The sequence below is a fragment of the Schistocerca cancellata genome, chromosome 5 (genome assembly GCF_023864275.1).
Source record: "Schistocerca cancellata isolate TAMUIC-IGC-003103 chromosome 5, iqSchCanc2.1, whole genome shotgun sequence".
NCBI classification, from domain to species: Eukaryota; Metazoa; Arthropoda; class Insecta; order Orthoptera; family Acrididae; genus Schistocerca; species Schistocerca cancellata.
The window spans coordinates 85,680,828-85,708,205 of NC_064630.1; the positions used below are offsets into that span (position 1 = coordinate 85,680,828).

General features: G+C 39.5%; 1 protein-coding gene across 1 annotated transcript in view; it reads right to left on the reverse strand.

Moving 5' to 3' along the window:
* Positions 1-6,384: 6,384 nt before the first annotated feature.
* The window catches only part of LOC126188377 (clavesin-2), a 42,646-nt gene continuing 21,652 nt past the window's right edge, over positions 6,385-27,378 (reverse strand). Inside the window, exons 2-7 of the mRNA XM_049929975.1 lie at positions 11,251-11,410; positions 11,102-11,163; positions 10,651-10,844; positions 10,242-10,358; positions 7,107-7,200; positions 6,385-6,850 (exon numbers count right to left, since the gene is read on the reverse strand). Of these exons, the coding sequence (XP_049785932.1) occupies positions 6,675-6,850; positions 7,107-7,200; positions 10,242-10,358; positions 10,651-10,844; positions 11,102-11,163; positions 11,251-11,410 (803 nt within the window). The 3' untranslated portion in view covers positions 6,385-6,674. The remainder of the gene's footprint in view (positions 6,851-7,106; positions 7,201-10,241; positions 10,359-10,650; positions 10,845-11,101; positions 11,164-11,250; positions 11,411-27,378) is intronic.

The window sequence follows — 27,378 nt, forward strand, 5'->3', positions numbered from 1 at the left end:
ATTTAGAAATCAATTACCTTTCCTTATTTTTCTTTCTGAAAATTAGTTGATGGATTCTCATCACTTATTCTATACGAGATTGCATAGTGTGGTGGAACTGGTGTTGACTACGTCAAGCATTTTTTTTTACAATTATCAGGATACTCATATAAAAATTAAGCAAATAGCAATAGATACCATTCAGAAATGCTGAGCCTCCAATGTAAATAATATGTCATGGCAAACTGAAATCTGAGCCTAACAAGGATGAAGAAATTACAACCACCTCAACTGTGCTCTGGAGTTTAGCTGGGATATTGCTCTTCCACATATTTATTAATTGGCAAATATCATTAAACTCCTAAGTGAGGGAGTTGTTCACTGCCTATTTTATTTTTTGAGGAATTTCTTCAAGTGTTTTGTCTGCCTGCACAAATAGTCACTAACAATCACAGTGAAAATGAAAGGAAGTGAATTCATGTAGATCACAAGAAAAAGACATGTGGTGGGTATACTGTATGCCAGCAGTGATGAAAATTTCATGATTGAATCATGTACATACCTGTCTATCATAACAATGAGAAACATAAATCAGGATGAATTTGTAAAAAGCATTTTTAACAAGGCTAGTCTACTGTGGAACAACAAATAACTACAACTAAAAATAAATGATTAATATCAAAATGCTTGTGGGTTGGTACATGTTCTTGCTATTTTGTAGTTTACTCCATTTGTTCTGCGATGTTTAGTTTGTAGAGCATTCAACTGCACAGTCATCAGTGCCTGTACAAAGTCCCAATTTTGACACAGTCCAATTTTTATACAGTCTAATCTAGCCACTGTCACAAATGATGACGGTGATGATAAAATGATGAGGACAACACAAACTCCCAGTCCCCAGGCAGCGAAAAATCCATAACCTAACCAGGAATCGAACCCGGGACCCCATGATCCAGAGGCAGCAATGCTAGCCACTAGACCACGAGCTGCAGACAGTCTGTTTTGTTCTGAATGCTCTGTGGTACATTCAGCATCCAAGATTTCATTGATAACTTTCTACCATTACATTTCATTACTTTTTTCTTTTATTTTTGGGAGGAGGTAAGAGGGAAAAAGTTTTCAAAACTGGATGCAAACTTATTGAGAAACATAGTGAATTTCATGTTAGCAAATTCTCCAACTAGAACTCTTCAATTAACATACATAACAACACCAACTGCATGGTGAAACTTTAATATTTCCCATGCAGGCCTCTACACTAGTACTCAAAGGTGCAGCTTTCAATGGGATGTTCAATAAAAACTCAAAAAAATTTTAATATGATATTAGCTTCTATGTATTTAGCATATTTTGTCCAATTTCCATATTTTAGTGTGATATAAGAAGTGTAACACATCTGTAGGTATTTCATGTGATCCTTAAGAACACCAGATCAAAAGCTAAATTATCTGAGCCATTTAAAATATGAACCGGCCTTCAATAGAGGGATGGAGAAAGTCATGTGAGAATGGAGTAAGAAATTTCAACTAAACAGCAAAATTTGCAAGAATATCAAACTTAACTGCCTAGTATTTGCAAATAATCTTGCAGTACTTGAAAATAATGTGGAAGAGGCTAGCTAGTTAGTTAGTTGCTTACCTGTTCCATGGATTATTTTGCACAATATATCATAATGATGTGGAATGAGTCATTTTACATTCATATTGTAAATTAATTTGTTTATATGGGCTGCCCGGGATTAGCAGAGCGGTCTAAGGTGCTGCAGTCATGGACTGTGCAGCTGGTCCTGGCGGAGGTTCGAGTCCTCCCTCGGGCATGGGTGCGTGTGTTTGTCCTTAGGATAATTTAGGTTAAGTAGTGTGTAAGCTTAGGGACTGATGACCTTAGCAGTTAAGTCCCATAAGATTTCACACACATTTGAACATTTGTTCATATGGTTACATTCTGAACATTTCTGAGGTTTTAAGATGACCTCAATGTGGAGAAATGAATATCATTTTTCCTTCTAGTATTGTAATTATGTACCTCATTCTCCTTTTGAACTGTAGTGGATTATTCACAACAAACTTCATGAGAGATAGCTTAAAGGTGAGTTACCCCAGAACATTAATCCTTACGAATTTAATGAATGAAAATATTCAAAATATGTCAGCTTACTGATTTGTCTCTCTCCAAGATTTGCAATGATTCTAAGCACAAATGTGGCTGAACTAAGCTGTTTTAGGAATTCCAAAATATGATTTTTCCCATTTAAATTCTCATCAATATGGACCCCTAAGAATTCTGAAGTTTACACCCTGTCTATTATTTACGCACCATGTGTTACACTTCTCACTGGCATAGTACCTCTAGGTATGTGGAGCTAAATATGTTGTGTCTTCGCAGGAAACCATTCAACAATAATTTTAAAAACTTTGTTTAACATTTCTCCTGTTTCTGTACACATGCTTAGATTGATTACAATACTAGTGCCATCTGCAAAAAGAACTAATTCTGCTTGTTGTATACTTGATGGAAGATCATTTACATATATAAGGAAAAGAGGGGAGAGACAGATCAGTAAGCTGACATATTTTGAATATTTTCATTCAATAAATTCATATGGAATAAAACTCTCTCTCATGCAGTTTTTTTGTAAATAATCCACTACAGTTTAAAAGGAGAATATGGTACATAATTACAATACTAGAAAGAAAAATGACATTAATTACTTACGGAAACCTATATGTGATTTCTCACCCATCAGTATTATGTCCCTTTACTACATTGTTTGAATTACTAAGTACAACTTTCTGCATTCTTTTGGTTAGATATGACATTTTACCTTTATTGGCAACACCATCAGTCCCATAAAACAACAATTTATCTGGAAGGATACTGTGATTCACAAAGTAAATGCCTTAGAGAGGTCACAGGAAATACCAGCTGATGCTGTTTTATTATTTAATGCTTGTAATACATGATGAGTGAATGTGTAAATGGCATTCTCAGTAGAGCAACCCTTCTGGATACTATTGTTGCTAAGGTAAGGTTCTAGAATACATCATCATCTCAAAAATTTTGGAGAATGTCATCAACAGTGAAACAGTCTCTCTTATCACCTTTCTTAAAGGGGTGTTTCAGTCTCTGTGGAAAAATGACTGGAGCTAGTCATGCATTCCATATTTCAGATAAGACTGGGCTTATTACATGGAAACAAATTTTTAGTACTCTATTGGAAACACCATCAAAACCAGATAAGTTTTGATTTTTGAGATAATCTATAATGCTCTTAATTCTAGGAGAAGTTGGTGATACATTCATGTGACTAAATTTTATGAAAGCTACATTTTCAACATACTGCTGCGATTTTTCTCTTGAACTGTTTGTCCCTATGCTTTCTACTATATTTAAGAAATCAAACAATGGAAAATCCAGGATGGAATGTAACAACTTACGAGAAGGAAAGTTGCTACTTACCATATAGTACAGATGCTGAGTTGCAGATAGGCACAACAAAAAGATTTTCACACTTAAAGCTTTTGGTCAATGGCCTTTGTCAACAATAGACACACATAAGCACACACACACTCACACAAACACAACTCACACACACAACTGCAGTCTCAGGCAACTAAAACCACACTGTGAGCAGCAGCACCAGTGTATGATGGGGGTGGCAACTGGGTGGGAGAAAGGAGGAGGCTGGGGTGGGGAGGGATAGTGTAGTGGGGATGGCAGACAGTGAAATGCTGCAGGTTGGGCAGTGGGAAGGGGAGAGAGGTGGGGATGGGGGGAGGGGGGAGTAGTCGAAAAGGAGAGAAATAGAGAGAAATAAATAAAAAATAAAATAACATAAATAAAAAAGAGAATGGGAGTGGGGCTGGAATGATGGCTGCGTAGCGATGGAATGGGAGCATGGAAGGGTCTGGATGGGTGAGGACAGCGACTAATGAAGGTTGAGGCCAGGAGGGTTACGGAAAGATAGGATGTATCACAGGGAAAGTTCAAACCTGCGCAATTCGTAAAATCTGGTGTTGGTGGGAAGGATCCATATGGCACAGGCTTTGAAGCAGTCATTGAAATGAAGGATATCATGTTTGGCAGTGTGTTCAGCAACAGGGTGGTCCACTTGTTTCTTGGCCACAGTTTGTCGGTGGCCATTCATGCAGACAGACAGCTTTTTGGTTGTCATGCCCACATAGAATGCAGCACAGTGGTTGCAGCTTAGCTTGTAGACCACATGACTGGTTTCACAGGTAGCCCTGCCTTTGATGGGATAGGTGATGTTAGTGACCGGACTGGAATAGGTGGTGGTGGGAGGATGTATGGGATGTGTGGTGTCACCGCCAGACACCACACTTGCTAGGTGGTAGCTTTTAAATCGGCCGCGGTCCGGTAGTAAACGTCGGACCCGCGTGTCGCCACTGTCAGTAATTGTGACCGAGCGCCGCCACACGGCATGTCTAGAGAGAGACGTACTATCACTCGCCCAGCTGTACAGCCGACATTGCTAGCCATGGTTCACTGAGAATTACGCTCTCATTTGCCGAGACGATAGTAGCATAGCCTTCAGCTACATTTGCTACAACCTAGCAAGGCGCCATTACTAGTATAGATATTGAGATTCTATTAATGTATCATCAAGAGCGATGTTCTACAAATGTGGATTAAAGTTAAGTATTCCAGAAGCTACGTACTTTTCTTTATAGCATTCATTACGTATCCTGTTTCAGACCTCACGCCAGCCTGCGTGAGTTTAAGCGCGTGCCTTTCGGCTTCATCTCATTGTGTCTAGGCCGTCTTGTCTAGACGCAACAGGATGGGTCTTACATCTAGGTCTATTACAGGGGTAGGAGCCATGAGGTAAGGGATTTGGAACAGGGGTTGTGTAAGGATGGACGAGTATATTGTGTGGGTTTGGTGTATGGCTGAATACCACTGTTGGAGGTGTGGGAAGGATAGTGGACGGGATATTTCTCATTTCAGGGCATGATAAGAGGCAATCAAAACCCTGGCAGAGAATGTAATTCAGTTGCTCCAGTCCTGGATGGTACTGAGTTATGAGGGTAATGCTCCACTGTGGCCAGACGATGGGGTTTTGGGAGGTGGTGGGAGACTGGAAAGATAAGGCACGGGAGATTTGTTTTTGTACAAGATTGAGAGGATAATTACAGTCAGTGAAGGCTTCAGTGAGACCCTCAGCATATTTTGAGAGAGACTGCTCGTCACTGCAGATTCAATGACCATGGGTGGCTAGGCTGTATGGAAGGGACTTCTTGGTATGGAATAGGTGGCAGCTGTTGAAGTGGAGGTATTGCTGATGGTTATTAGGTTTGATATGGACAGAGGTACTGATGTATCAATCTTCGAGGTGGAGGTCAACATCTAGGAAGATGGCTTGTTGGGTTGAGCAGAACCAGGTGACGCAAATGGGGGGAAGTTGTTGAGGTTCTGGAGGAATGTGGATAGGGTGTCCTCACCTTCAATCCAGATAGAAAAGATGTCATCCATGTAACTGAACCAGGTGAAGGGTTTAGGATTCTGGGTGTTTAGGAAGGATTCCTCTAGATGGCCCTGAATAGGTTGCCATAGGATGGTGCCATGCAGGTGTGCGTAGCCTACCTCTGATTTGTTTGTAGGTAATGCCTTCAAAGGAGAAGTAATTGTTGGTGAGGATATAGTTGGTCATGGCAACTAGGAAGGAGGTTGTTGGTTTGGAATCCATTTGGCACTGGGGAAGGTAGTGTTCAATAGCTGTAAGGGCACGGGCATTAGGAATGTTAGTGTACAGGGAGGTGGCATCAATAATGACGAGCAGGGCACCGTGTGATAAAGGGACAGGAACTATGCAGAGTCGGTGGAGAAAGTAGTTGGTATCTTTTATATAGGAGGGTAGGTTCCTGGCAATAGATTGAATATGATTTGTTTGTATGTCTGTTTTAAACATACAGTATCCCTTATGTCTTACATATTGTTTTAAACATACAGTATCCCTTATGTCTTACATATTTAACTAGTGATCCTTGCAATCTAAAGACACGGGTAAGAGAAAATACGTGTGCTATTTTCTTGCTATAGGATACAAACACTATTAAAAACTATTTTTTTTAATTCAGTTTTGTATTTTTAAATACAAGTATTTCAATATTTTATTTACATTACAGTATATGTTCTACAACTATAAATTAAATAAGATGTATGACCATTCAGTACAAAAAATCAAAGATATGAACAGACAGTACTTGATGTCCAGAAAAAAAGGAGGAAGCTCTCACAGAAAATGAACAGATTGTACTTAAAATATAACAACCATGATATGCACTGAGCCTGATTGTGATAAAGTGACAGGACTAGCATTTACCAGCTCTACTGCACACTAGATGAGTATTATCAAAATCAGCACCCAGCTACAATGCAGCATCCTTCTTTTCCCTTGATAACATTAACATCCATGCACAATAAATAATATCATTAAGCACATTTGCTTTTTTTTATTTTTCAGTACACAAAGCCCTGAGGAACCTTGCTTTAACGAAAGGATCACTGGCTACTTCTCACTGTCTGCTGGCTTAGTTTTGAAAAAAATTTAAGACAGCTCTTTAGAAAGAATTTTAACTAAACTTTTTTGTCTTTAGAATATGTAGATAATTGAGGAATGATAAATCCCAAAATTGAATAGATTCATTTCATTTTGAGTTTGTGGCAGCTCCCTATCAATCCACTTCAAGTTTGCGAAAACTGCCATTTAGAGCCTCAATCCCAATTATGCTTTGGTGTTTACCATTCTGAGTATTTTTTCTTCTGATTATTCCTTGGTCACTCAGTATCTTCATATTTTCTAATGCCAACAATGTGTCTCTTTTGGCAACAAGTTCCTTCTTCCAGAGATCTGCAATAAAAATCATTTTCATTACTGTAATTATTGTCTGTAACAAGAACACTGTTGTAAGATGCTTAGATATCAGTTCTCTGTTTATAACAGCAATTAATTATTCATGCTTCCTCCTTTCCTCTTTTTTCTTTCAATCTAGCATCTGTCATTACTGTTAAATGAGTAAAAATATGTTAGTTGCAGTGTAACATATCTACTGTTAATGAATCACTTTTTAAAAGGAGAATCACATCTCTAAAAAATAAAATCTTACCTATCATTTCATCCATCGGTATTTGTCCACCATACTCTTTAGGGAGTATGTCAAGTCCTACCGTGTTTTGAAGGTTGCCCAAGGACTCATGCATCTGAAAGGGAAGAGATTGTATTGAGTAATAAGCTGCATAGGATGCATGTGGTTTACTTAATAAATCATGTCTCATACCTAAGTCTCCAGTATTTATTTAACAAAAAAATTAATTTTGAGTTGGATTATTAAAACTGGTTATGCAATTTTGGATGAGAAATACCTTTCCAGGTAATAGGTAGCTGTGCTGTGGTTGCTGGGAAAATAACTCATGTTGGTGTGTGCTTAAAACAATGAGTCATGTTGAGTTCATATTGCAAACAATAAAAACTCCAGTTCTCTATACAATATTTTGAAGGACATTTATGGAGCATGAACTGGGCTGATTGATTGTTTGACACTATGAAGCTTAACTAATCAGAGCTTGTTGTCTCGTTGTTTCACATTGTAGTGTCTTAACACAGACATTACTGGGTTAGAGAAATTTAAAATAACTTATTACAGAATCTTAGAGCTAGCTCTCAGGTAGCTCACACTAAAAGCAATCAATCTGCTATTGTATTTAACAGTCACTGCCATGATTTTATTTTACAGATGCTTTTATTGAGTCACATTTACACAACATAATGCACACATTACTCGTTTTGCGAAGCTATAGTCATTTTCTAATGTGATGTTGTTATACTAATTGTCAAACTGTGCTTCATTAAAAAAAGAAAAAAAGGACCATGTACTGTACAACACTTAAATATGTTTTGATACAGTTGAGAGAAATAGCTACATCTACTGGGCTGAAATAGTTATTGCCTCAGCAATAAGTATGTCATTCAAGATGTGTATGACCCTTTGCTATTATCAGTGGCATTGCTGTGATAGGAATGATTCTAGTTTATTTTACTGTAGCCTTTTGTCTCACATCTATAAAAATGAATAGAAATGTTGTTGGATAGTTATGTTGATTTTTGCTGATTATCAATTAACTGCATTGTGACAATTAATGTATGGTATACTACTGCAGCAAAAGAAGGTTATAGGCAGCTGAAACTGGTAATCTGTACATTACTTAGTGCAGTTGCAACTGACTGTATGATATTTGTTAATTTTAGTAATCAGAAAATGAGGCTGCTGTTTCTGCATTAGATATTATGTTAGTGTTTACTACCATGGTATACAACAACGTCCACCACTTTGAAAAAGAAAAAGAAGAAAGAAGAGAGAGAGAGAGAGAGAGAGAGAGAGAGAGAGAGAGAGAGAGAGAGAGAGAGAGAGTAGACAATATCGGCAAACTTGACTTCTTAAGTAATAGAACCCAGTATGTTGTCCTCGATGGTGAGTGTTCATCGGAGGTGGAGTGCCCCAGGGAAGTGTGGTAGGTCCACTGTTGTTTTCTATCTACATAAATGATCTTTTGGATAGGGTGGATAGCAATGTGCGGCTGTTTGCTGATGACGCTGTGGTGTACGGGAAGGTGTCATCATTGAGTGGCTGTAGGAGGATACAAGATGACTTGGACAGGATTTGTGATTGGTGTAAAGAATGGCAGCTAACTCTAAATATGGATAAATGTAAAGTAATGTAGATGAATAGGAAAAAGAATCTTGTAATGTTTGAATACTCCATTAGTAGTCTAGTGCTTGACACAGTCACGTTGATTAAATATTTGGGCGCAACATTGCAGAGTGATATGAAGTGGGACAAGCATGTAATGGCAGTTGTGGGGAAGGCGGATAGTCATCTTCGGTTCATTGGTAGAATTTTGGGAAGATGTGGTTCATCTGTAAAGGAGACCGCTTATAAAACACTAATACGACCTATTCTTGAGTACTGCTTGAGCATTTGGGATCCCTATCAGGTCGGATTGAGGGAGGACATAGAAGCAATTCCGAGGCGGGCTGCTATATTTTTGCTGGTAGGTTTGATCATCATGCGAGTGTTACGGAAATGCTTCAGGAACTCGGGTGGGAGTCTCTAGAGGAAAGGAGGCATTCTTTTCATGAATCACTACTGAGGAAATTTAGAGAACCAGCATTTGAGGCTGACTGCAGTACAATTGTACTGCTGCCAACTTAGATTTTGCGGAAGGACCACAAAGATAAGATAAGAGAGATTAGGGCTCGTACAGAGGTATATAGGCAGTCATTTTTCCCTCGTTCTGTTTGGGAGTGGAACAGGGAGAGAAGATGCTAGTTGTGGTTAGAGGTACCCTCCGCCACACACCGTATGGTGGATTGTGGAGTATGTATGTAGATGTAGATGTAGATGTAGAACTTGCTGCATCAGTTACAACACTCAGTTCCAAGCATCCAAATTAATAAAAAGTAGTTGAGGGAAAGATTTATACAGTACTGACATTTGTTCACTTTTAGACAGATTAATAGAAAATGATAAAATAGGTGCAAATTGTACTGAAAGTAACAAAAGCATGGGTAGAACTGTGTAAATATCAAACAGTTTGTTCTTTAGTTCAAGAGGTATTAAATATTTTGTATCAATAAGTGACATATTCTCAAATAGTTCAGCTCCTTCGGTGTCTGTGTGTAGTTAAATGTGGATTTGATCATCCATTCTCCTTCCTCTGGAAATGCTGTGTGGCTAGGGCCTCCCGTCGGGTAGACTGTTCGCCTGGTGCAAGTCTTTCGAGTTGAAACCACTTAAGCGAATTGTGTGTTGATGGGGATGAAATGATGGTGATAAGGACAACACAATACCCAGTCCCTGAATGGAGAAAATCCCCGACCCAACCGGGAATCGAAACCGGACGATTAGGTGTGAAATTCTGTCACGCTGACCACCCAGCTACTAGGGGCAGACTCTCCCTCCTCTAATATGTAATGTTGTTCAGCATTTTAATTGTATGTGTTGTAATAACTAATGGTGCAACATTTTAGCAAAATTATTAAAGAGTACAGAAAGAAGAGTCAAGAAATATCTAAAGATATGGCAGTTCAGATTAAATTTTGTGCCACTTATTTTGATTATTCAAGCAAGGCCAAGCAACAGAGGAAAATTCAAAAAGAAATTAGAACAATAAATTCAGTCAGTGAGAACTTATTGCTATTATAATAGTAAAAACAAATTGTAAAAATGATAAAATGTACTTACTGTAATTCTGTTCTTTATCTTGTCACTCAGTCTTGTTCGTGCAAAGTCATACACATATCGCACTGGGGCAGGAACATTTAGTAAATGAACTTCTTTGTGCCTCATTGGCAGTGATTGCTGCAAATTCAGAAATAAATTACATAAAGTATATGTGTCGGTAGTACCTGTTCAGTGAATTCAATTGTTGTAAACAACTGAGCATAACTATCATGTTAAATTTAAAGCGGTTTTACGCAGAAATTTATTGCGTTTCTACTTTTGAAATCTCTATAATATCTTAAATTATCTACATTGATATCAAGTAAATGACAGTTGTCTCATTAATATTCAGCATCTCATCACAGCTGTACAATTGAAAAGTTACATTTACCTTATTTAAAGCTCTGCTACACAGTCACAAATGTCTTACCTCTCCCCACTTAACAATGGTTGCAAACTCCGTTGGTGTAAGGAAGGTAATGAGTGATGGTGAGGAATTGGAAATATCACCAATGTGTGTTACCCCCAGCACTTGGTTGTCTTCATCTTCCATAAGAGCCTCATATGTCATCATGAATACTCGCCCTAAATCCTGAATTGTATGCTTCTTTGGATCCAGCTTACCTTTAAAAAATAAACTACATGGTTCATACTGCAGGAGAAATTTTTCAGCTAAGGTTCCAAAATTTCATTGATAAAAGAGTTATCTATTCCAATTTGGCACACCATAATGAAAAAGTGTATCTTGTGCATGGTAAAATATGCTATACATTTATTACTGCAGAATAATGGAAAGCAAAGTTCTTTCAGAATATTAATATTACTAAAGTTATTATTATTATTATTATCTTTATCATTACTTTAATCTGAAACTTGCATACCTGGTGCATAGAAAATCACCCTACGACCATTTTTGTCCCTTCTTGGTGAAACAAACATGAATCTGTGGAGAATGCAATTGGTTCAGTTTTATGAAATTCACTTTAGTACAAGAGGAGTCAACATATAACTGCATATTGATTTTACATACCCACGACTGATAAGCTCATCTACTCGTGAGTCTAATGGGTCAAGTTTTGGTACTAAGTATGAGAATGTCTTCTTAAAATTTAGGTATTTCAGTAGGACCTGTTGAGCCATTGGTAAACTAAACTTCTTTACACGAAGAAAACGAAGAAGGAAGCTGTTGTCTGTAAAAAAAAAAAAAAAAAAATAGAAAACACACAAATAAATTTCATTGCCACATTTAACATAGTAAGGACCTAACTGACGATTATAATGAAGGAAGTATGTGAAAGCCAGAGTTTTCATTCAAAACTGATGTGGCAACAAGACAGAAAATGTGATTAAAATATAAGCATGATGAACTGTGTTCATATTCTAAAGAATTTGTTCTCACAGTGTTGCCTGGGAGCATAACATGGTGCCAAACTAAAGTAATAATTCTGAACTGAAGAGAAAGACAAATGTTTGGACAGACACTGCAGTGTGCTCAGTTAAATGAAACACACAACCTATTTCAGAATAGTTGCAAAAGCGAAATATACCCCAATTATTCTTCTTTGGGCTAGGGTGTTCACTAGGGAACAAAATCTGGGCTGTAGTGGACATCTCTATTTTTATGTAGTTACTAGCTGAATATCCAGCATTTCCAGGTATGTAGTTATTCCAGCCTTCTATTAATCCACAGCTTCCTCCCTTCTCTCTTTGTCCACCTGCTCCTCCCCTCTAGCCCAACTCCTTATTCCCCAACTCTCTGCCAATCTCTTACTCCCTGCCTCTGTCTGTCTCCTTCTCTTTCCTTTCTCTGTCCACCTTCTGCTCTTTCCTCTCTCAGTTCACTTCTTCCCCCCCCCCCCCCCCCTGTCCATCCCCTCCTCTCCCATATCCGTGCCCATCTCCTCCTTCCCCATCATTATGTGTCCATCTCCTTCCTCCCCCCCCCCTCCCCTCCCCACAAATTCATCCCAATGTGGAGGCTGTTTTTCTTTCCACATTAGATAGTAGTTAATTTCATGTTCCATGCATCCGATAAGTAAGTAACATGTGTACCAAATTTGGCTGAAATTGTTCCAGGGAATTAGTATGAGTTTTTTATCCATGTCTTTGCCCATGTAAGGACATGTCAAATATATTTCACATACACTTAATATATTGCACATGTATTTGTAGACAAATTTTACCTGTATCTCTATTGAATTTCGACATGCAGTTTCATTTTCATGCAACTCAATGTTTAGGACATCGTAACTCCTGAACAATATTCTGTACAATGATATAATTTTGCAGGTGTGTCCAGTGGTATGTGTGGTCACTGTCTGAAAAATGTGCTGTGAACAGTGTTAGTAGTACAGAAGTAATAAATTAAAAATGTCATGCATGATGTGGTAGATTTCATGTATCTCTGTATTTGAGGCCATAGCTCCTAAACTCTATGTCATACAATGAGATATTTTTCTAGGTACATTCAATCACACATGTGGATACTCTCTGCAAAAAGTGTTGTGAATAGAGTTATTAGCAATGAAGTAATAAATTTAAATGTCTTGCTTGATGCAGCAGTTTTCACACAACTCAATGTTTATGAAATCATATCTTCTGAACTATCTGCCATAAAATGATATAATTTTGCTGGTACATTTTGTGGTAACTGTCTATTAGTGTGTTATGAATACAGTTAGTAGTGAAGAAGTAATAAATCAAAACATCATGCTTAATGTGACACATTTACTGCATGAACAGCAAAAATATAGTAAACAATAAACTTTCCTCCTTTTATAATTTTGTGGGGGTCATCAAGCAGAAGAAATTTCTTAAGGGTTTCAAATTGTGTGTCAGTTCTGTTGCAAGTCCCTAAGCACTCACACTCTCAAATGCTGGCTGATTAAAGAATGGGTACCGACACGTCATGGGCTACACTGCTTTTCCACCTCCACCCCCACCCCCACCCCTTTGAAGTTAGGTGGTTCTTACCCCCACAGTGATGATTTCCGGACAGTAAGTGATATGTTTATGAAGGCTGATTAAGACCATCCAGTGCTTTATGAGGAGACGTGGAATGAACATACAGGCATACATTTGTACATACATACTATAAAATGGTTGTATGTAGACTAATTTTCACAAGAGAGGGTGTCTTAAAAAATGGAAACATCTTCCAACAAAACTCTGATTTACATGCATATGAATCTAGGCTGAACCTTAGCCTACATCTAAAGATGGTAAGTACAAACATATACAAAAGAGAAGTAAATCATACTGGAGCTATTTTGGATAATCATTTGCCCTCTTATGTAAAATGCTTACTGACATTAAATACATTTAATGCAAAGATGAAACAGTCCTTGCTTGACACTGCTTCTGCTCTGTCTCTGAATTTCTGGAACACTGTATTAAGTAAATCTCATTTATTAAATATTGTTAATTATGTATTATGCCACTTTATAATATATAATTTGATTATTTATTCTCACTTAATAACTAAAGCTATTATATGTACATGCAGTGAAGTATGTCAGTTTATATTACGATGTACTGTACTTGTATTATGTTGATCATGTGGTCATAGTGTCTACTGTAATTGTAAATCAGTTTTTTACCCCTTGTCCCATATGTGAAAACAATGTATTAAATTGATTTCCTGGACCAAATAAATAAATAATTAATGTGCTTTTTATGTTTATGGGACATCTGTGAGCATATCAATATAATATAGTAGGCCATGGTGTAATTCAGAAGTTGATTTCAATTGAAAATATTGTTTCTTTGTAAAATATTTAATAAAATATTTTATGACAATATATATTTCCTTACACATTTTAACCATTTTCATTGCATTAATATGTATATATTTTGCATGTTGCTATTACATAAAAATCTTGGCTTTAATGGTTGCTTACAAGATAATTCAAGCTAGAACACCACTGAATAAATTGCATCAATGTTGAATATATAGGAAGAATGACAAACTTGTTTGATTCATGGAGAAATCTTAGCTGGAGAACATGGGAACGAGGACAACAAATACGAAGTGATAAAGGAAATCATGCAATTAAGTATTGGTAGAAAGTTTGTTCTCTTCAAAATCTTTTTTATTAATTGTAATGATGGTGTCGGTATATCTCACGGTGTGTTCATTGTTGTCCTGTTTCTAATGAATTGTGCTACCTCCCACAAATCTAATTAGACAGTTAGAACAATAAATTTTCTGCACTCTGTCTACGACTATTCTCCAGTGTGCTCCATATTATTTACACAGTTAACTGGAACATACAATTGTGTTAATGACAGGGTATATAGATTTCTGTTATTCTTTTCATGCTCCATACTGTAATATTAGTAATTTTCACCTCACAAACATTAATATATGCTCAATAGTAAATGCCTGATGGCCTAAAGTTATCGAACAATTGTAAAGTAAAAGGAATGAACCATCGCATCACAGCGACAGAATCTATTATTCTTTATCTTTGCCGTTCTTATGTGGCACCTGTAAATCTCTATGTACATGTATCAATTAACAATATAAAAAAGAATTCTGTTGTTTCAAGAGAATGAGGCATAGGGCACCTCACCTTTTACTGTTTGTATTCCATGAAAGGTGGATGCGGACGTGCTGTGTTCCGCATTGGTATTTTATATTTTATGTGAAAATATTCAGTAAATATGCTAGTTGTTATTTTCTCAATCAGAAAACATGTAGTTTCTTGTAACTGATTACAAGCAGACAGCATCAAGAGGACATTTTGACTGTTATGTATAAAGTATTTAACCACAATGGTCAGCTACTGTAATTTAATTTGAAAGGTATGCACCATTAAAAAACGTGTGTTAAAGATAAGTGTGCTTATTTTAGTAAATTAACCTTGATGATTTCCATCTCCTCATTTACTGAAATGTTAATTTTTTGTGTTAGTTCATCACCAGAAATTACGATCACGCTGATGGGCCGAATGCAGCATGAGGCAGAAGGAACATTATCGTTTTCCTATTATTTCTGAATCAGCTCTTTTTTTTAATTGTGTAGTGTTGCATTTCTTTTAAAGTCTATAAATCTTCTGGTCCCTTAGTGTTGTTACGGGTATGACTACATCGCAACTATAAAAACGCACAGAAATGATGTTTCTTCCGAACGATCTCAAATAAATCAATCTGCTGCTCTTATTCAAAATAATCCAACCAGGTATTTAATGCTCAACGTATGTTATTATAATAGTGTAATCAGTCCCTGATTCTGTTGCCAAGTGGCCCACCTAAATATTCAATTTTTCGACATTTTTCAAAAAAATTATAAAATAACAATTCTTTTTCTTTTCGTCCCCCAAGAGCAACGCTACAATACATACAATAAATGAAAGTGGAATTTAATATTTGCTGTAGTAAAAACTTGCCTGACATCTGAATTGAAACAGCATGTAACAACAAGATAAAACTTTTCACAAGTGTTGTACACAGATGCACAGGCTCACAGATCACTTACAAATGTAATGGAAAATGGTAAACTCTTTTTATTTATCTATGTTATCTATGATCTTGGAGTGAAAGAAAAGGCTACAGGGAAGCAAGATAGCTATAAATTGTCCACATCTAATGAAAAGCACCCATGGATAACTTCAAACGATCACATTTAATGGACAAATGACCATCAACAATGTCTTGTCAATTCACTTCACAGGAAGGAGCAGGGACATTCAAAATGTATTCAGGAACTAAACACTCTGATCTTTCCTCCAATAGCCCATCAATTAAGCATGAAAATACTCAGTGGAATGCATGAAAAAGTTTAGAGGAGGCACTTATCCACCTGTGGATATCAAGTGCATGATGATGATGTGCATAGGAAAGAGTATAATTCTGAAGATGGTCATTTGTGTGCTGTGAGCTCATATGAGGCTTGCTAAATAAAGCCCAGGGTACTGCAAATGATGATTCTTTTGCTGAACCAGAAGGTTTGTCTCAGGAATGCAGGGATATTGTGACATAGTAAATGAAATGATTCATGGGTAATTTGTAAGCATAAAATACTTTAAAGGAACTGGCTTTTGATTGTACATTTAATTCTGTAGGTGTGCAATGCTAACGATCATCGACGTACATTTGTCTTGACACCTCTAAAAGTACCTAAATGTTAGGAGGCTGTTTCAGCAACTGTCTTCTTCCAGAAATTTGTTTGTTGTTTGGGTTTCAGCCATTCAAAGCTGAGTTTGTTAGTGTCTTGTGTGATATCAATTTCACATAAAGCTTGCCTTTTTCTTTGCGTTTTTTGCATCACAAAATAAATAAATGCTATATTGTCAACCAGGGACCTAGAAATGATGGAGAGGCTCCGTCCCCGCCGCAGCCGTCTACAACCCCACGATGACTACGGCAGTCCACTTCACCCCTCCGCCGCCCCACACCAAACCCAGGGTTATTGTGCTGTTCGGACCCCGGTGGACCCCCCAGGGAACGTCTCACACCAGACGAGTGTAGCCCCTATGTCTGCATGGTAGAGTAATGGTGGTGTACACGTACATGGAGAACTTGTTTGCGCAGCAATCGCTGACATAGTGTCACCTAGGCAGATGGAAAACCGCCTAAAAACCATCCACAGACTGGCCGGTTTGCCAGACCTCGACACAAATCTACCAGGCGGATTTGTGCCGGGAACCAGGCGCTCCTTCCCGCCCGGAAAGCTGTCCGTCAGACCCCACAGCCAACCGGTCGGACTAATGGTATATTACTAAAAACACATTTTAGATTCCTCTATTATAATATTGGGCTGTCTATCTGTTTCCCCAACATCTAAAACATTTATGTTAAAATGCCTATTTATACCATGGTGCGTGCATATATCTTTGAATTTCCAATTTTTTCTCTGAGAAAATTGTTATTTTTGTGTGTTTATTTCCTCTGTTACTGTAAAAGTCAGTACAGAAATGAACAGAAGGTATTTACAAATAACTGGCTTTGCTCAATATTCACAAGAGTAATAAGATACTTGTACTGCAAGCTAAGTAGAAAGTGTCAAGTCACTGTGAATTTATTGCACTTTACTTAGACAAGGAATAGGGTTCATAAAACAAACTCATTGCCACTGTTAAGTTTTCGCTCCGGTTCGAAAATATTGTCGATCTGTATCTGGATTTTGGAGTTGCTTTGCAATGAAGGTCCATGTCTCATTAACGTAAAGTTAAACTGCTAACACGCACTGGCTGTAAAGTTCCTGTTCTAGACACATTAGAAATTTGGTTGGAAATTCATTCAGTTTAAAGTAAAGCACTCTACACCACTTTTACTCTGTCTTTGCTGTTCATTCAGTTGTTGCTTTCAAGTGTCTTAAGACCAAAAACTCGTCAACTGTTTCTATGACTTCACTGCGACTATTTAATATTTTATTACTGATGTATCTATTGTACTTATTTTAGACTTATTATAATTTATTTTCAAGCCTACTTTCAAACCTGCAGTGCTAAGTATTTCCATGCTTATTGAAGTTCATCCGCTCTAGAAGCAAACAGAACAACTTCATCAGCAAAACAAAGCTGGTTCAGATATTTTACATTAAGCGTATACTTGACTGACTTCCTCAGTTTAAGGAGCTGAAAACATCCTCTAGGACTGTTGAGAATATTATTGATGATATGGAAATTTCACACTCTTGGTGTAATATAATGGCAGCTCTTACAATGGCAAGTTTTTTCTTTCGTATATTATTATATGTCAGTCAAAGTGTGTGAAAAACTATTGATATCTGTACTGGGAGCTTGGGTCCACATGTCAACGATCGAAATAACAACTAGATGTCAAGTCCAAAAGCGTAAAGTCCCTACCGGCGGTTTCTGAAGCTTTCTCTCGGTTGTAAGACAACTGACAGAATTGAAATCCTCTCCACTACATTCCCAATTGGAATATTTCTCCATCTGTCTATTTTGGGAGGGAATAAGAAATACCTACTTCTAGGATATAAATAGTCAAGCGTCTATAATGATTTGCTGTACTTGAATTAGATTAGTATCACTGTTGGCTCTAGAGGATATATGCTAAGATGGTAACACAGATAACTGTATGCTTGACAAGCACAATGCGAATTGCGAAAGCGTGATTGCATAAGCATGCACAAACCCTCGTCTCCATGTGGTTCAAGCGTGCTTGCAGACCTAACGTATGAGTCTTTTACGGGAAATGTCGATCTCATGCAACGAAGTGCTGGCTTTGGCAGCCTTTTTGCTTGTAGCATGAGAAAAACAAAAAAAAGGAAACGTGATAGGTATATGGAGCAAAGAGTGGATAAAGAAACGTAAATATTATTTCCATATTAACTGTTCTCGGTGGACAGGCTACGCAAATTGCCTCATAGAACTGCTGATTTCTTCTCTTTCTCTCTCTACGTAATATTGTATTTTTTCATTTGACAAATTATACAACCTTTATACAGGATGTATTTTAACAGGACTAAATAAACATTAAATCAAACCAGTCATTGATGAATGCTTCTACAAGCCTCCCTATTCTTGATACAAATAATCCAGCATGTCCACGCTTCAACGATTGCACAAGCAAGCATAATCGGAATTCGATCAAGCATCAGACCCGATGCTTGAGCCAAGATACACAGATTAGAATGCTTGGGGAAGCACGGTTGCTTGTCACTAACGCAGTTACGTGTATTATCATCTTTAGGTAGCACAAATGTGCAGTTATCGGGAACTCAACTGTAACATCACTACAAGTACTTCTGTAGGAATATTAGAACATCATTCTTTAACGTAAATGAGATGAAAAGTTACAATATTTAACAATGAAGATATTTTTTAAATTCTATAATAGCCATCAAAGACCACGTTAGGTGGTCCTGTTTTGCAGCCTTCTTTGCAGCGCAAAATTTGCGTTCTTCCTCTGGCAGTCTATCTGCTTTCGTATGTCTTCACCTGTTCAGTTTCTGTTCACCTATGAAGCCTTTAACGCTGGTAATCGCTGATCTCTACTTTGCCTGATGTGAGGTGTGTCTTCGATTTAATCCAACACGCTCAAGAGAGTGTCTCACCTCCTTGAACCATTTGTCAGACAATTTGGGTCTGCTGACAATTAGGAAAACTTGTGATGTCAGCTTCGATTTATCCATCATACGTAGAGGTCCATAAAATTTTAGTCTTTTTTTTCTAATACTCTCGATTAATCTGTCATATTCCTTCCTCGTATTGTGTAACCAACTATTCCTGCTCTTTAGACACATTATCTTGCAGAGAACATTTCTCTCGAATTTCTCGACGTCTCTCCGTCTCGACAATCCTGTCATTTGGAAGCGTTCACTAATATACAGACACTCTGTTTTAATACCAGTGTTGTAGTGTTTTACTTTTACTGGCCTTGAGGAGTACTTTCTCTTGTATAAAGCACGTGTCCTACGAAAGACATTGGCTACATTTTCTCATCCAGTAGCTGACATTTCTTTCGTTAGTTTTCAGGTGTTCGATTTTCCCAACATATTTAAAGCTGTAAGCTCTTTCAGCCTTACCGTGCTCTGTCTTTAGGTCACGAGGGACAGCTTCGGTGATTGTTACATATTTTGTTTTTTGAAAGAAATTTGGCTTCGACCCTTTCTGTTTTTTGTTTCAGTATGTTTATCTTCTCGCTAGCTCCGTTACCTGCATTCGTAGAATGGACTGCTATATTGTCAGCGAATTCAAGGTACCATTTAGGGTTCTTCTACACATACTTTGTTGATAGGCCTTAACCTGTCCAGTTCTTTTTATTAGTCGCAAATGAACTTCTCCAAAACACAGCTCAAGAAATCAGAAGCAGCCCATCATCCTATCTGACCACCTTCGAAAGCTCCGCCATAAACTGTGTCTTCAAACAGGTCGACATTAACGTTAGCTTGATAATTGTTATTGTTTTGGCGCCCACTCCGAATTCTGTCGGTATGTCGATAACGCTTCCCTGTCGACCGAATTGTATGCTATATTGAAGCCTAAAAAACTATTATCAGATCTTTGCAGGGACAGTCTTTCGGTACCGTACACGTTTCAGTCTCCACATCCACTCCGAGCATAATCATCCTATTACACTACTGGCCATTAAAATTGCTACACCACGAAGATGACGTGCTACAGACGTGAAATTTAACCGACAGGAAGAAGATACTGTGATATGCAAAAGATTAGCTTTTCAGAGCATTCACACAAGGTTGGCACCGGTGGCGACATCTACAACGTGCTGACATGAGGAAAGTTTCCAACCGATTTCTCATACACAAACAGCAGTTGACCGGCGTTGCCTGGTGACACGTTATTGTGGTGCCTCGTGTAAGGAGAAGAAATGCGTACCATCACGTTTCTGACGTTGATAAAGGTCGGATTGTAGCCTATCGCGATTGCGGTTTATCGTATCGCGACATTGCTGCTCGCGTTGGTCGAGATCCAATGACTGTTAGCAGAATATGGACTCGGTGGGTTCAGGAGGATAATACGGAACGCCGTGCTGGATCCCAACGGACTCGTATCACTAGCAGTCGAGATGGTAGGCATCGTATCTGCATGGCTGTAACGGATCGTGCAGCCACGTCTCGCTCCCTGAGTCAACAGATGGGGACGTTTGCAAGACAACAACCATCTGCACGAACAGTTCGACGACGTTTGCAGCAGCACGGACTATCAGCTCGGAGACCATGGCTGCCGTCACCCTTGACGCTGCATCACAGACAGGAGCGCCTGCGATGGTGTACTCAACGACGAACCTGGGTGCACGAATGGTAAAACGTCAATTTTTCGGATGAATCCAGGTTCTGTTTACAGCATCATGATGGTCGCATCCGTGTTTGGCGACATCTTGGCGAATGCACGTTGGAAGCGTGTATTCGTCATCGCCATACTGGCGTATCACCCGGCGTGTTGATATGGGGTGCCATTGGTTACGCGTTACGGTCACCTCTTGTTCGGATTGACGGCACTTTCAACAGTCGACGTTACATTTAAGATGTGTTACGACCCCTGGCTCTACCCTTCATTCGATCCCTGCGAAACCCTACATTTCAGCAGGATCATGCACTGCCGCATGTTGCAGGTATGTTGCAGGTCCTGTACTGGCATTTCTGGATACAGAAAATGTTCGACTGCTGCCCTGGCCAGCACATTCGCCAGATCTCTCACCAATTGAAAACGTCCGGTAAACGGTGGCCGAGGAACTGGCTCGTCAGAATACGTCAGTCACTACTCTTGATGAACTGTGGTATCGCCTTGAAGCTGCATGGGCAGCTGTACCTGTACACGCCATCCAAGCTCTGTTTGACTTAATGCCCAGGCGTATCAAGGCCGTTATTACGGCCAGAGGTGGTTGTTCTGGGTACTGATTTCTCAGGATCTATGCACCCAAATTGCGTGAAAATGTAATCACACGTCAGGTCTAATGAATATCCGTTTATCATCTGCATTTCTTCTTGGTGTAGCAATTTTAATGGCCAGTAGCGTTTGAAGCCCGCTAAATATTCCCCATGCAAGCGATCAATTTGCTCCTCTAGTTTCGTTGGCAGTGCTTTGAATAGTAGCCGGCCGGGGTGGCCTAGCTGTTCTAGGCGCTACAGTCTGGGACCTCGCGACCGCTACGGTCGCAGGTTCGAATCCTGCCTCGGGCATGGTTGTGTGTGATGTCCTTAGGTTAGTTAGGTTTAAGTAGTTCTGAGTTCTAGGGGACTGATGACCACAGCAGTTAAACCCCATAGTGCTCAGAGCCATTTGAACCATTTGAATAGTAATTTATGTTACAGGGGCGATCGAAATGTGGCCGTAGCTACTGGGATCTGTTATTTCCTCTTCTTTATATAAATGATGAATCCATAGGCATCTGCTGGAGGGGAGGGGGGCGGGAGGAGAGGACAAGTGTGGGCATTGCCCTCTCCTGGAAGCTGGAGTACAGAGATTTTATTCAGTACAGAATTCTTATACATTTCTGGAAGTGATGACACATGGTTCTGCTAAACATAACTCCATGAGATACAATAAAATTTTCCTCTCACCTACAATATTTAGTTCTTGTAGAATGACACGTCTCGAAATTGGCAATCTCATTTACATCAAAAATGATAATTTTGGAGTCTTGCCACCCGTGGATAAATTTCTTAGCCGCCCTTGGAGGAATCAGAGGGAATCACTTTCGAAAAGAATTTTCGGAAGTATTTTTAAAATAAATGCACAAAGAAATAAACTGTACGACAAATTTAAAGAACTAGGTGGGTTCAGACACGTCTCTTGCACGAATCAGCTCTTCGCATACTATTGTCATGATAACGAAGTCGGGCACTGTTTTGGCAACAGTATTCTATTAGCCAAGAACGACTGAGTATTCCGGCTAGGCACGCGCGATGGTTTTGTTTGTTACCGTGCGCGAGTGACAGGAGTCGCTGAATCAGCTCTTGCGTAGCCATCGAGTTCGTGCCTTTAGGTGACGACCTTTCACTGCCCACCACGCTGCGGATGAGTGACGGCTGACACTGCCGAAAGGCATCTCATTGTTCTACATTAATCGTCAAGGCAGTTTCAAAATATTTATCGCAGTTTGTAGCAGTAAGCTGTCCAGTAACAGACTTTTAACTCAGCTACAAAAGAGATCATTAGCGACCCAGCTCGTGTGCGCGAATGGTCGACTTCAATTTACTGGGAGAAATCTAAGAAAGTGCAGCTCATCTAGAAAGCAGACTGCTTACAGAACACTTCTTCGACTCATGCTTGAGTACTGCTCGCGTGTCTGGGCTCGCCACCAGATCGGATTAAACGAAGACATTGAAACAACTGAGAGGCGTGCTGCTAGATTTGTTACCAGCAGGTTCGATCAACACGTGACTATTACGGAAATGCTGCGTGAGCTCAAATGAGAATCCTTGGAGGGAACAAGACGTTATTTTTGCAAAACACTATTGAGAAAGTTGAAAGAACCGACTTTTGCGGGAGATTGCAAAAAGATTCTTCTACCACCAACATATTATAACTCGCGAAGACATGATAAGAGAAATTAGGGTTCGTACGGATACATATAGACAGTCGTTTTTCCCTTTCTCCATTTGCGAGTGGAATAGGAAAGGGAATGACGAATAGTGGTACAAGACACACTCCATCACGCACTGTATCGTGGCTGATGGAGCATGGGTCAGCACAGCCGGTAAGAAGGAGAAACCAGACATTGCCTCAATAGCTATTAAGGGCGCGTGATTACCAATTCCTGGTACGAGTGCTTACTACACGCGTTTTCGCTGTAACTACGAGCGCGTGGGGCAACTGTGTGGAAGAGGCCTTGACATATCAGCTTGTGGAGAGTTTCTAACGTGACCCATCTTCTGTCAGTGGATATTAACGAGGTAAAAAATGTCTTGTGACTGGTGCAAGAGTTTCGATTTGAAGGCGCTTCAGCAGCTTGAGTGTCAATTTTGCTACACACAATGCCTGACGAAAAAAAGTGGAGTACCCAGAACGGATGGTCAGATCTCAATGTAGCTTCGTACACATATGCACCATCATTGGGTATGTAAATGATTAGAGTTGCAATTCTCTGTGACAGAGCGACCATCAGAGTGTCTTAATGTTGATCATATTTAGTCTTGATTGCGAACAGCGCCAGATGTGAAGGACACGGATGTGTTGGCTACTCATTTTACTGGTTACTCATGTTATCAGCACCAGACAGAGTTTGGAAGAGGTCTCATTGTGGATCTCCGTTTGGCTGGCTGACTGAATAGTGCAGTGTCCAGATTTGGATGACTTTGGATTTGACAGTGGCCAAATGTTGGGCTAAATGAAAACGTGGGGGCAGGGATACTCGCCGTTAAGGTTCCGATGAACGACGTCCGACTATTACAAGGGAGGATCGGAGTATGTGCACGAAGCTCATCGTAAACCCTTCATATCTACGTTTGCCATCCAAGAACAAGTAGTGGCCTTCCTTCTACATTCTTCGGCGCCACTGGTCAGAGGCCAGTAGCAGACGGACTAGTGAGTTACCGCCCCATGCGTGGGCTGCCGTTAAAGTTACAAAACAAACGGCTGTGTCTGGAATGGTGCCGTAAACGGGAAGCGTGCACTGTTGGTGAATGGCGTCGCACAGCGTTCAGCAATGATCCGCGCTTCTGTACTACCCCGGATGAGTACACGAATATGGCGGCGATCTGAGGTAAAGTCCTTGGTTGGTTGGTTGGTTGATCTGTGGGAGGGGACCAAACAGCGGGGTGATCGGTCCCATCGGATTAGGCAAGGATGGAGGAAGGAAGTCGGCCGTGACCTTTCAAAGGAACCATCCCGACATTTGCCTGAAGCGATTTAGGGAAACCACGGAAAACCTAAATCTGGACGGCCGGACGCAGATTTGAACCGCCGTCCTCCCGAATGCGAGTCCAGTGTGTCAACCACTGGTCCAACTTCCTCGGTAGGAAAAGTCCTATTCTTCTAATCCTTAGGAGAGGCAATGCGACGTTATTCCCGGTGTCATGGTATGGGGGTGGGGAGCCATCGGATATGACTTCAAATAAATCATATCACTGAGGAAACGCTAACTCCAAAACGGTACATCATGAACATCGAGTGTCTACATGTATTACCTCTCACACGGCAGTACCATGTTACCATTTTTCAACAGGACAATGCTCGTCCATTTGTGGCTAATATTTCTAATTGTCTGCGTGATGTTGAGTTACTCCCGTGGCCAGGAAGACACCCAGATCTGCCGCCAATACAACACGTATCGGACCAGCTCGGAAGTCAACTGCAGTGTCTACGGTGTAAAGGACTAGTGGCGAGATTGCCTCAGGAGAAGGTACAATGCCTTTATGACACCATTCCCATCAGAATCAGTGTACGTATCCAGACCAGAGAGGCTGCAACTTTATACTTACAAGTGGGCTCATATTGCCAAATTATTTGTAAATTTTCCTCGATTTCGTAATAACTAAAATAACATCACATACGCTCTCAACCTATGAAGTTTCACTTCGTTTCCTCCTCACCTTCATTCTTTTTTGTCACGCAGTGTATTTTGTTGGGTAGTTGCCCAATGAGTCTTACAAAGCTGAGAGTCTTACAAAGCTGAGTGGACGCTGTTCCACAACTGTTCACTACAGAAAAGTGTGAGTGCGGTCACTGGGATTCGAAATGTCAATCACTCGCAAGCAATGCTAAATCACTAGACGCGGTCGTGTTGAGCGTGGCGAGGACGAAACACCAGAGCCACGCCAAAAATGCACCAAGAAAGAAATAACGGGAGGTATGATTTGTTTTCTGTTTTCTGAAGGGACCAACGTTGTGGAGATTATTCACAGAACGCAGCCGCACTGTGGCGATGGCTGTCTTAGTGAACAATAAATTTACGATTCGGTGAACCATGTATCTATCTGTGATGAAGAGCGGTTTGGTAGGCCATCCATTTCGAAAACGGACAGGAGCCAACTGAACAATTCGCGATCGTCGTACCAGATTTTATGATACTGTGCATGTGTTGGTCATTAGAGATCCATGGAAGACTGCAAGTGCTGAACCGTGGCTAAATTATCGTGATGTTTGTACTAATTGGCTACCGTGCTACCGGGCGAACACAAACAGGAACGTTTGAAAACGCTGAAATCACATTTACTGTTGTCTGAAGAGGATGGAGCTCCTCAATCTTATAGCAACCTTCGATGAGATGTAGGTCCCTCACTACGAACTACGGACTAAGTGGCAGATGTGACGGTACGTCACGTAAATTGACATTTTAGTAAAAGAAAAAAGGTTTTTGCTTGTGTCACGTGTGAATTATACATTATTTCAAGACTGTGTACGTGTGCACGATGTATAAGAAAGATTAAGAAAGTTAAATAATACCACCAAAAATCACAAACTGCGATGTGATTAACGAAGAACATGTTTATTATCTGTGTAATGAAAATGAACATGACCAGAGACTATTGTTTTATTGAAAGCGCTCTGCTTTTTTTGTTTCGTCTAGAGGTAGGCCGCCATTGTAGCGCTGGATAATAATTAATGTACGTTTTTCTGTATTTTTGCAAAATATAATAGAAATTGTTATTAGAAAATGTGTATTATTGACTTAGTTGTCACCTCTCATGGTCGCAACCATTAATTCTCATTAACCAAGTTTTTACAGAACCTCGTTGTGCAGGGAGCTCTTCTCCCTTTGCAGTATTTAGTCGGCCATTACGCTGACTGTATTATTTAATTAAAATTTCATCTCATCATATTAAATGTAAATGCGAGAGACTTCTCAATTTTGATCTTTCATTAATTTCAAAGTTAAAAAGAGTAGTGATAGATTTCATTTACCAAAATTCACAGCCCTGAATGAGTTAAGTATGTTTTATTTTGGCTGCCTAATGGCAGATGAGATTTTCTCTAGTCTTGCCTTGCAAATAATGAGCAAGAAATACTGAAAATCATTCCATTCAATAAGCTCCGCTATATCTCAGTTAATCGTTGTGAAATTTGGTACATAAATAACCAGTATCCCCTGAGACCCATATTAATAATTACAGTTTGCGTGAGAATACGCATATTTTCTTTTCTAAATAGCAGCGCTAACGCAAACTATTTATTAGAAGGCGGTGAGTCGCGCGTTGCGTTTAAAACATATCATACCGTACGGGGCAGCCGATGTCCGTACGACTGTTATCGCGGTATAAGTTAATTAAAAGTCTCATGCTGGCCCACGGTATTTAAAGACACCCCAACCAAAATGATAAAATATATAATTATAAAAATAAAAATATATGAAACTTCCTGGCAGATTAAAACTGTGTGCCGGACCGAGACTCGAACTCGGGACCTTCGCCTTTCGCGGGCAAGTGCTCTACCAACTGAGCTACCCAAGCTGTGAGGACGGGGCGTGAGTCGTGCTTGGGTAGCTCAGTTGGTAGAGCACTTGCCCGCGAAAGGCAAAGGTCCCGAGTTCGAGTCTCGGTCCGGCACACAGTTTTAATCTGCCAGGAAGTTTCATATCAGCGCACACTCCGCTGCAGAGTGAAAATCTCATTCTGGATAAAAATATATAATTATCCCGTGATAAGTGGCAGCATACATATATATATACTTATACCGTGATACAGAGCATGGTGTAGAAACACCCATCTTCACCTACAACAAGAAAATTCAAAAGCTAAGCTTCTGCAGAAAAGTTGAAGATGACAGTGGTTTGGGATATGAGAGGT